The following is a 12,004-nucleotide window of genomic DNA, read 5'->3' on the forward strand; positions in this document are numbered from 1 at the left end:
TTTAAATTATATTGTGTGGAAGACATCTCAGGTCACGGGAATCCACAGCATCCTGTCACCTTGACAGCAGAGTTAAAGATGTCCACTCACCGACCTGGAGACGGCACTGTCTTTTTACTTTTGTTATTTCATTGGAAACTTTTAGTTCAATTTTCAAAAGTTATGCAGAAATCTGATGAATAATTTACTAAATGCAAGCCATCAAACGATGGGTCAGTGATCCCTTTGTAACTACAGAGGGCAGGTTGTAATCAGAGAGCTGGTGCTGTTAGTAAAAGGAAAGTGACAGACAAATGCTCACCCGTTACCAAACAACAACTGTGAAGCTCTCAAAGAGACTTGACGTCTTCCAGGTGTGTATCTACACCTTTTCCTGTGAGTCGGCCAGATAAGACGGGCTTACTAAATGGAATGTAGAGAAGAGGAAATTGTCAAATACTTTTGTTGCAGTTGCATCAGAGAAGTCTTTTTTTTTTTTTACGTTTTTTTTTGGTGACAAGGAAAGCTGTCAGAAAACGTATGGAAGACCATTTTGCATTAAAAAAGATAATAATCCTTTATTTCCCTTTCAAAATCGCACAGTGATCTTGAAATCACATACCACTGGCTTAAAGCTATTTCATCGTCCTATTTACATCCCAACCAGCTCACATCAAAGTATCGCCTTTGACCGATCAGTCTTCCTGTCTCTATGTCAGGGTTTTGATATGCTTTAGTCATCACTGGGACTTACAGTGGTGCCACACAAAGGCACGAAACAATACTTTCTACTGTCTTATGTGTGCATTTTTGATTTTACTGCACTGGCACAGCTTCTGAAGCACTGCAACATCACAACCTGCTGTTATTTCCAACTAAAAGATGAGATGGCAGCAAATAAAACTGTGCTATGATGTACCAGCCAAGGTGAAAGTTACAAAAATAACTTGTTGTTGGCATTTTTAAGTAATTTGAGACATCTGTGATTTAAATTCCTTAAACTATTTCCAGGGGAGCAGTAACACAGGTTCTTTTATAAGTACTTCAAATGGAATAGTAGCTGGAGACAGAGGGGAAGTCATTAGCCACTGGAGGTTAGCCAAAAACTAGATACAAATCACTGGCATCTTTTAAATAACTCTGCTCACGAGAAACACTGAAAAGAACCAGAAAAAAATGATGAAAGGAAAAATACAAGTACAGGAAGAAAAGAAGAGGCAGCAGTAGACAAGCTACTTATGCTGCATTTCTGCCCTCTCTAATTAACAATGATACCATCTGACGAATGGAGACATCACAGTGTCAGTGGTGGGTGTCTATTTACACACACACACACACACACACACACACACACACACACACACACACACACACACACACACACACACACACACACACACACACACACACACACACACACACACACACACACACACACACACACAGTATGTTGTCAACTGGACCTGCTCCTGATCGAGACAATGTGTGATATTACTTTTTGTGAGTCTGCCCTGAAAAGAAAGGTGGAATCAAAATAAAACCTTGAAACCGCACTTGTTCCCTGTTTGTTTGCATCACTGCCTCATAAAAAGGAGGAAAAGTCCACATTATCCACTGTGTGCTACAGTTCCAAAACAAACTGGAACTGTAAGCCGGGTTCTTTGTTACTTGTTTGATGTAAAATCTGGCAGATTTGGAACTAAACAAATCCAGAAAATACACTTAGTTTAGAAATGTTACAGTCATGAAGGAATTCACTGGACACGGTCACAGAGAAACTGCCTGTTGATCTACCTTCAGCACAGAGTGAGCAGCAGTATTGTGTATGCGTCCTCCTCAGATTACCTTCCTCAAACAGACCCCTGTCTAAGTAGGAAAGGAAATAAATAAATTAGAGGTCAGGCTGAAATTTCCATGTGACAACATCTGGCTTAGTCCACTCACAATGGGTGCGTGAGGAATACTTTTCCAGAGATGTGACAGCCCAAACAGGAGACGGACAAACAGACGAGGGCACATCTGTAGGTGTGCAATGATAACTCATAAGGGAATAGTAAATGCTACAAGAGAAAATCATACGCACAAGTAGCTCTAAGCCCAGTGAATTTACCACCTTTCAGCTGTTTGTTTTTACCTTTAAGGTGACAGACAGTGGAGGCTTAACATAGGATTTACACCTCATGATATCCCATTATTTTATCTGAAGGACTAAAAAATCTGATATTTAAAGATACACTCCATTGATTTTACATATGAAGTCCAGTTTACTTGCTACAAGAAAGCTACTACTAGGCCTGTTGAATATGTTTAAAAGTGTAAAGCATAAACCTGATTGTATCATCAGTGTTATTTCAGAGTTGGCTTGAAACTTTACATTTTTGACAGAAAGCCAGCATTACAAACTGGTCATGTGGGGTTTAAAAAAGATGAGCATTTGGGAGGAAGGGTCCCCCAACTTTATAGAGGTCTAAAACGAAATCACTGGAACACCCCTTTAACTGAAGGGGAAGAAGACATCAAGGTGTATGAGCTTCCTCTAGCAGGCTTGGTTTACTTTCTTCTGTCTATTTTTTTTTTGGCAACCTTATTTATAACTTATTTAATAATATATTAAACCAAGGGAAACATCACAACACAACACAATCAAGAACAAGAACCCCCAAGTAAGCATTCATCTTACTGGCCCATATAGAGCAAGAAAAATAGACTAATAATCAATAAAAATCTTCTTGGTTTTTGTTCTTTTAAAAAAAAAAAAGCACAGAAGACAAAACAGATAGGTGGTCTCGGTAGGAGATAAGGATGCAAATATACCCCAAATTAGAAAAAAAGGTAGAGAAAGATGCATGACAAGAGAGAAAAGGTGAGCTGAGAAACAGACACACAGAGATAAACACACATGAGAGTGAAAGACAGACAGACGGAACAGACAGCTTAAGGAAGGAGGGAGCTGACAAGGTTATCTTGTCCTGTGTGTGCCAACAGTCCTCTCTGAAAAGGACGGGCCTGTCTAAATGTCAACACAGGCCGGAGCAGCAACGATATGCACTGAATAAGACATGCAGTCGAGAGATACGAGCGGGACACAGACTGAGGCAGGGCAGCGAGGCCGTTTACAGAGACCTCAGTGGAGGTCATTAATACAGCAGCACGTACGCATGCACGCACGCACGCACACACACACACACACACACACACACACACACACACACACACACACACACACACACACACACACACACACACACGTGAAAAGTTTTGTCAATATGAAGCAGATAAATAATTGTGTGGCTTGTCAAGTTTTGAAACATCTACAAATTACATGTGTACCATTGTTTGAAAAAAAAACTTCCTGCATGCATTTGTCCTTAAATATACAAAAACAATAACTAATTTATCTTCTACTACCTCCGACAAGAGTAGCTGTCTTTTAGGCCCCTCCACCACCACAAATGCTGGTTTTGACTCTAAACTCAGAGCAGGTTCTTTAACACCACCTGCAGGGTTTTCTTTGTTACTGCCACTACACATACAACAGCAACTCAGGCTATAACGCATGATAAGTATAAGTGTGGCAGTTGATGCTAATGGATATCTATCTATTACAGGGATTAGGAATGGCAAATGGAGAGACAATAGGGTTGATACATAGCTGGTTTGAATGCATCGCAAATTAAAACGGTAAAGAAACACTTTAGATTTGAATTAAACTAATGGTTTAAATGAGTTGAATCCACAGCCTCATCAACAGGTGACCTATCCTGTAATCTGAGCTCTGCGATGATTGATGACTATAATGAGCATGGACATATACTCTCATTAATCTTTCTGAACACTGACAAGGTTTATGCAAGATGAACACTACTGTCTTCTGTAGGTACAGCACTGAGGGCCTCTTTATCAGCAGAGTCAAGAGGAAAGAGAAGAGCAATACCCACTATGGCAGTGATTCTCAACTGGTGGGTCGCGACCCAAAAGTGGGTCGCGGACCCGTTTTCAGTGGGTCGCGGGCCTTTGCCTGAATAAAAAATAAAAATGAAAAAAAAGAAGAAAAAAACTAATAAATAAATAATAATCCTGTGCTTTTATTTTGAAGGGGATTTTTAAGAGTAATTCACACTCCTTAACAGTATTCGGTGTTAATGCTTTTAATGCTAATATACACCGATTTCACAGTATAGAAGAACACCGACAAAGTTTGTTTTCATGTGCTAATTGAGCGAAACGCAAGTAGGACACCGACTACATGAGATATGGATTTGCACTATCTTTTCACTAAATACATTTGAGAAGTTAAAAATTTGGGTCGTGGCTTCTCATTAAGGGGTGATGGTGGGTCCCGCAGCCAGACCTGTTGAGAACCACTGCACTATGGGACACGTTTCATGTGATGCTCTGCAACACTGGTCTGCTGTTAAACACAGCTGTTTCCCCCTAATTTCATAATTACACATAATACATGTGTTCAACTGCCAGTATGACCCATCTCTATAGGCTGATGGATAGATTGTAAAAACACAAAAAAAACACTGAAGGCAAGGCAACAACACAATGATGTGATATGAACTGCTCCAAACTCCAAATTATTGTGAAATGTTCACCCATTTTAATTTAGAAACATAATAAACACAACCAAAGTCCAGCTATTTTAATTGTCACATAACTCAATACAGTTAACTGACCATAAAACGTGTGTGTGTGTGTGTGTGTGTGTGTGTATATATTATTTTGAATATTAAATTCAGTTGGCTATAAATATTGCAACCGTAAATAAAACATAAAATCGCTGTCCTTTTGTTCACAATCACAAAAAGCTTCAAATATAGTTTGAAGTCCTTCATCAAAGAATAATACAGTAGCTGGGCTGAAACAGCACAGAGACCTTGGGCCACTTAACCTTATGGAAAATATCCAAAGTGGAAAATTTAGACGATAATAACTCAAAATTGAAAACCACATTCAGCAAAGTGATATAACAAGGCAGAGGAACATTCGTGCTGCGTTCATATGTGGAGGAATGCTCTGGCAAGATCCCCTTAATATTGAGACACTGTCTGCCATTTGTGTGTACTATACATGCCATTATTTAAATGAAACTCGGCTTGGATGTGTTACTGCTGAGTGAGTGGTCAGCTAAACCTAGTCAAGCAAAATGAAGAGGTGGTCGGTGATTGGTTTAGGCATACAGAGGCTGGTAGCCGGTCCTCCGGCTGCTGGTTTTACAGGTGATCACACAAACGCTCAGCATCCCGAAGAACTGCAACAGAAAAGATAAAGGAAGTCAGACTCAAGCTCTTAAAATCTATTTTCTGGAGGTTCATATGATATGTGACGGGACCAGGTCATGTACTTTCATTTTTCCAACATATTACACATTTAGTAGGTAGTGGTGTAACGGACCACTGTTGATCCATGATCCGTACGGTTCGATTCATTACACTGTTTAATATTAACCATAAAATGTAGCTTTGGTGAGAAACTTGAATAAATCCAGTTGTTTGAAGGAAATGTTTTCACAGCAATATGAAATAGATATTAAGAGATAAATTATGAGCTGTTTAACTTCCTAACACTAGCTCAAAGCAGCTTATAATGCATCATTAAAACTACTAATGACAAGACTTGTTTTAATCAATTAAAATTACAATCTTTAATTTCCTTATTTTCATTGTTTGTTTTCATGAGTGGGGAAAAAAAACTATAAGTAAAGTAAACATTTTGAATTTTTTTATGGTTTACAGACTTCAGAGTGGTTGAAAATATTTACGGGACGGTGGCAAAAATGTTTTATCCGAAACCTTGTAGACCAGGTTCTATAATCAAACAACAATATGGATCATTGATGATCTGCAATTAGTATCGGTTGGCACAGTGAGGAGAACATGCAGCCGGGTATTCCTCGTAGATACACCATCTATTGCACCGATCGACGCGCCGCTCACTGCACACTGATAACAGAAAGTGGGAATTACAGTAACGCTCATTCACAGCTGCTCAACTGGATGTGACCGTCTTTACCTTGATGATGGCGAAGCCCAGAATGACCATCATGGCGTAACCCAACACACCCTGTAGGAGGTGATCCAGCTTCACCTCACAGCCCTAAAATACATGCACAAGTACAGTGAGTGCACACAGTGTATATCATTATTATATTAATCATCAATACCAAATAAACAGCTCAATGTAACCGCATGTACACACAGCATTTATGTCAAATAGAGGAATGTTTACCTGTGTGTTAAGTTGGTCCGGTTGGTCCAGTCTGCGAGTGCACTGAGTGCTGTTTTTACAGCAGGACGCAGGTACGGTGTTGTTGTTGTTGCTAAACCAGGTGGTGTTGGACCAGCTGGTGTAATTCATGACACCACAGCACTGCAGCTGCACAAAGACGAAGAGGGGACAGACGGGAGTGAATATAGAACTAAAAGACAACTAAATGAGTCAAAAAGAGAAAAGGAAAGACTGACACTTTATGAAAAGGTTACGTCATCAATACTGTTAAGAGAGGTACGGTGCAGAAAGATATTTGGGAATGTGTGACGTCTTGGTTATTTTCTGACCCTCACACTTTCAATGGACCTGCTTAATCTTCTACTACTACTGCATTTCCCAGAATGACATCTGACAGACCCAGAGCTGTCAAGTTGGTGCATTAAGAACACGTAGGTGGAGAGCGCAGAAGTTGCTTATGGACTTCTTTGTTTTATTTGTATGTATTGTTGAAGACTTTTCTCTCACAGGCCAGCATGAGCAACAGAACATTATCTTTTTTTTTTACCATATACCGGGATATCGAAATACAGTTATCACCAACAAAATGAACAGTATACTGTGTTTTAGTATCTGTGTCTTAAAAAGGCAAGAGAAAGATAGACTGAGGAGTAAAATGAAAGCACAAGAGTAGGAAATGAAAGCATGCGAGAGAGAATGCAAATACTGAGAAACCAAAGCTATGTATAGACAGTAGGATGTGACACCGACCTGAGTCTGCAGGTAGTCCACAGCTTTGGTCTCAGCTCCCTGTCCATCGTACTTCATGAAGACGTCATTCATGGAGCGCTCCAGGTCTGCGTTTATCTGGACAGACATAAGAATAAAACACAATGTTGGCAGCCGCGTACAAATGTGCCGCAACAGAATTTAAACTAAATTGAATTCATACGTGTCAGTGTAGTGGTTTTTTATATTGTAATAGACCATAATGCTTTGTAAAATACAGTGTAAACCTCTTGTAGTGATCATGATTGTCCGGGTCGAATTGATTACTATAAGCAGATGATTATTATAATGATTCATTTCTTTTTCTTTATTTCTCATGCAGATTACCACCTAACTGACATTTATTCTATGAAGTAATGAAATGGACATCTTTGCTATTTAATGAATTGTATTGACTGTTTCAAAAGCTTTTTAAATGACTGTAACCAATAAATTACTGTACATTATTCAAATATCTACATTTGATGTTTATATATAATTATTTGAAATGATTGTATTTAAAATTATAATCAAGCTATAGCCTAACACAGTATTGTGCTGTTTACATATACTGTACAGTTACATCAGTAGTGCAAATAGTCGACTAAGCCACAGCCTGGCGGATGTTTTAGTGCATTTCTAAATTCTTAACAAGCCTGAATATAATCATCCAGCCATCATTGCTTAATATAAAAATAGAGTCACAGTATAATTTTTTACTATATCCTGTCAATGTATGAAAAGACCCCAAATGAACACTGTAAGCGGCTACTTTATTACTATAAGTAAATTATTTAAACAAAATTCTGTCCCAAGCTTTTTGATCTGTAACCGTAATCATTATAGGCAGTAATGAAAATAATTATTAAAAATATTATAAATGATAAAAATGATCAAATTCAATAACCATTAATTTGGCACAAACTTAAACAAAATAAGAAAAACATTGGTGAATGTCATGATCACAGTGAAAACCGTGTGAATGTGTTTCAAAAAGAGATTTGGTGAATGAGGCCCATTGTGTGACAGAACACACACACATCTGTGACTCACCTTGCCTTGGTAGATGAAGCTAAATACCAGAGCAGCCACTTCCGCTGCAAAGATCCCCACGATGATCAGAAAGAACTGCAGTGGGAGAAAACAGGAGAAAGTTAGTGCGGGAAATAAACTGAAAAAGGTAAACAACAGCTCATGAACGCTCTCTCACACACACACACACACACACACACACACACACACACACACACACACACACACACACACACACACACACACACACACACACACACACACACACACACACACACTTACGAAGCTAAGCCCGACTTTGGACTCCCGCAGTGTGGCGCAGCATCCCACCAGACCAAAAATGAACATCACCACGCTGACGCCAATGATGATAACAGCTGGGACCAAGGTGTACTTGTCCTGAATGAAACTGTCAAAGTTGTCATAGCTCTTGATGACGTAGGCGCCGACGTAGGCCAACGCCGCTCCTGCAACCTGCCGAGAGGAGAAACGACATGTTGCACATCAAGGTGTTAACTCACAATTGACAATTTAGCCATATGGTTATGGTGAGAATAAAGATTTAACATGCCTGCATACAGATCAGAATGCTTTTCTATTACATGTATAATCAGTTAAGAGCTGAAGAAGAACATATTCTGTACATCAAATAGCCAACGTCTGAGAGAAAAGTTTTTAAATCTTCCATTCATGAATACTGATGTTAGATTTGAGTCAGTTTGGTCTTGTTCGGCTGACATGACATAGATTTAGGAAAATAACCATAAATCACAAAGCGGTTTGTTCTCCCTCCATCATCTGCTGTGATCTCATGTGATGAACACAGGCTGTGAAGGTCACCGATGTGTTTTCAGATATGTGAGGCATTAAGTTATACTTTTCATACTTCAGCAGTGAGCTCAACAATCACAAGACTGCGTGTTGGTTGGCCAATTTGACACGCACACAGTACAGACTGGAATCACGGCGGCCGCTTTGAAACGGATAATTCCTGTAATTGTAAAATGACGCAATTCTGCTTCTAAAAACCCCAAAGTCTGTCGACAGTCACAGCTACAGAAAGTTCAAGAACAGAGATGACTGCTAAGAAAACAATGGCTCTTCAGTATTTATCCCATCAACAGTGCTTTTGACTCGTTCCACTTTCAAACTCACTGTATTGAAACTAAAGTCTGTGATAAAAGAAGCCCAGTAGGGTGGGGAAAAATAACTAAATCAACTGCTGAGTAAAGAAAACTAGATAAATAACACTTTAGAATCGAAACAGCAAATGAGATTTTACTATATACTGTAACTGTTTGTGTGAATCCTGCAATCATATTCAGCTAGAATATGAAAATATGTCGTCAGGCAAATCTGCACGATGGACGGTAAATGTGTGGCAAAAGCCACGCCGCTATCCTTTCTTACTTAAAGTCAGAAATCCCCCTTCATGGCGTCTGCGGATCGGCGTCAGTGTCAGTATCACTTCCCCCGTAATGGTGGGAGTTATAGATTGTGTGCTTGTCTTTTGTTTCCATTTGTGTTATGTGCGGCCTAACAATCATTCATCCTCCACTACAGCCACATGACTCACTTCTGTTAATCACTCCAAAGTCACGGGATCCCTGTGGGGTTGTTACGCTACACCCCCCCCCCCCCCCCCCCCACCGCTCACCCCTAATCTTTCCAGAAATTCTGATCCTGTGCCTAAGAAGCAGCACAAAGAGGTTTACACATCAGACAGCGCCCATGCACGGTGCCACCTCTCTGGAATGTGAGAAACCTCTGAGGCGATGTCTCTCGATGATGTTAGCAGGACCCACATGACAGATGTACTAGTACTGTATCTTGGGCCAAATTCCAAGAGGAGGACTTGATGGTAGTTTTGGGGGAGAAAGCAGGATATTTCTGCTCATGTGCTTCCAAACATTCATAGCACATTGACCTTTGAACTTGTGATCTTCGCCTTAAATCACCCAATTTGAATAGAACAAAAAAAAGAAATTTTTCTTACACAATCCCATCATATGAAAATATTCTAATTGTTCAGTGGAGCTTTTGAACACATTTTCCCGATGAAATATCTGCAATCTTTTGAAAATTCTGAATGTAAAATAACCTTTTTGGGGGGTTTTAACAACGTTAAGCTGCATAATATGATTTAGTAAGGAAGGGAGGCTTTACAGTGAAAGAATAATTTGATATTTTGTTTGAATTAAGATAAAACAATAAATAATTCCCAATAACTCTCTCCTATGCCCAAATTACAGTTGACCTTGTTCAAAATGTGCACTTTCTCTCACAGCATAGACCAGCACTGTTGCTTGATATCCTTGATTCCATAATGATGGTGAAGCTGACTAAAGAAATTACCGTACTGGTTACTCTGAGCCTGCTTACTGTTAGATTCTAATACATGGATTTAGCTTGTTTAGATTAGCGGGCTACATAACTGGGCCGTTTGAGAAAACAGGACCAATCCAGGTGTGTGTGTGTGTGTGAAGCTTTGAGATATTTGCTTGGAGGTCTCTCAATACATTTGTACTGCTTTGCAACAAGAACGCTTCAATGTGTGTCACATAATGTTGTTGTACGGATATGCTGTGTGTTAAATGCCTGACTGGTGAGAAAAACAAGAAAAGACACCTTCAATCAAATCAATGTACCTGTTCGAGGTGAGGAAACCAGAAGGGTCAGACTACGAGAAAGAAATAAGCTGCAGGTTGGAGAGAAGTCTGAGAATGTGGAAGTAAAAAGTGGATAAGCCAGCTCCATGTTTTCTCTCTCTCACAGTAATCAAATTACACAGACATGAGCCACCGCACAGCAGAACAGTTTAGGTCCTTTAAAACCCATTTTTCCTCTGATGGGGTGGCTGACAGCTGGGGAGAGTCGTGGTGAATCGACTGACAGGAGCAAAACAATAAAACAAAACCACATAATGAACTCTGGTCAAACCTCGCTAATGAGTCAGAGTTCAGGGTGATCCGTGACTGACAGGGTTTAGCTGTCACACTATCAGCCTGAACTCTGACTCAGCTGGACGTAAATGCACATGATTGGAACATGTGTTACTCATAGCCTGTAAGGAATCTTTTGATGGCCAAGATAAAGTCAAAATGAGGAAGTACGGTGAAGTGATAACGAGTCCACCAGTCAGAAAACTGGGGCAGGCGAAGATGTTTATCAGGACATAACATTGCGTGATTTGCAGAGTGTAAACTTACACTACAGAATAACAACAAATAGCGACGAGCGACAGAAATAAAGGCGAGGATTGCGCCGTTTTCAGTTCTCCTTCCAAAAGAGCCATCGGTATGAATTCAATTCCCTGCAGGTGGAGGAATAACACCGCGCCTTACCCAAAACACCAAGCTGAGGAAGAGGAGGACGGTCTTGGACGTGAAAATCCCGCAGTCCATGTTGTCTGGCGGAGATGAAGAGGTTGAATGAAAGGGGGGACCGTTGGGTCTGCGATGCGGTACAGAGTCTTTATGTCGCAGGAAGCCGCGCTGCTGCTTCTCCTGCTGGCTTTGGTCACAAGTTTTCTCGGTCTGTCTGGCTGCAGTGACTGTGATCACATGGTCACATGCTTTGGGGAGGAGACGTAGCAGAAGTCCTACAACCTCTCAGCGCCCACACACACACACACACACACACACACACACACACACACACACACTGAATCACATCACACACCACTTCCTCCGAGGGGAGGGGAAACAGTCACACACAGGCGAATTCATCTTCAATCCAAGGACTTTAACTCTAAACGTTTTAACATTGAGCTATGAAAATACTTTTGACTTAATTCAATGTGCTTTAGGATCCGCTTTGATTTTGAAAATATGACCTTGTTTGGTCAGTTTTTCAAAATGAATTACATTGCATCTTTGGTGTGCAACTTTATCTGAAGTTACCCATGACCCAACAATTGTACTTACAATCCTGCGGTATCTTATCAAGATCCAGGAATGACTGCAATTCACAGGAATTGTGAGGCTGTCATGAATCTGTGGATTCATTAAAA

At 40.1% G+C, this 12,004-nt stretch overlaps 1 protein-coding gene across 1 annotated transcript; it reads right to left on the bottom strand.

The window, feature by feature from the left end:
• Positions 1–4,562: 4,562 nt before the first annotated feature.
• On the bottom strand, positions 4,563–11,556 carry tspan36 (tetraspanin 36). The gene is made up of 7 exons (XM_068704133.1): positions 11,337–11,556; positions 8,275–8,466; positions 8,014–8,088; positions 6,964–7,059; positions 6,214–6,360; positions 5,998–6,081; positions 4,563–5,236 (listed from the first exon to the last, which is right to left on the bottom strand). The coding sequence occupies exons 1-7, from the start codon at positions 11,394–11,396 to the stop codon at positions 5,156–5,158; spliced, it is 735 nt and encodes a 244-aa protein (XP_068560234.1). The 5' UTR covers positions 11,397–11,556; the 3' UTR covers positions 4,563–5,155.
• Between the last annotated feature and the right edge of the window lie 448 nt (positions 11,557–12,004).

Source organism: Cebidichthys violaceus, unplaced genomic scaffold (genome assembly GCF_023349555.1).
Source record: "Cebidichthys violaceus isolate CVI_PGR_0920_01 unplaced genomic scaffold, fCebVio1.0.p SCAF_9, whole genome shotgun sequence".
Taxonomy (NCBI): domain Eukaryota; kingdom Metazoa; phylum Chordata; class Actinopteri; order Perciformes; family Stichaeidae; genus Cebidichthys; species Cebidichthys violaceus.

What these genes read in the sequence shown, in the direction of transcription:
- tspan36 (XM_068704133.1), bottom strand. Translation starts at nt 11,396, where the DNA reads ATGGACTGCGGGATTTTCACGTCCAAGACCGTCCTCCTCTTCCTCAGC. An exon ending in CCAAAGTCGGGCTTAGCTTC is followed by an intron (nt 8,089 to 8,274) that starts GTAAGTGTGTGT and finishes CTCCCACTGCAG; the next exon opens with TTCTTTCTGATCATCGTGGG. An exon ending in TGGGCTTCGCCATCATCAAG is followed by an intron (nt 5,237 to 5,997) that starts GTAAAGACGGTC and finishes TTTCTGTTGCAG; the next exon opens with TTCTTCGGGATGCTGAGCGT.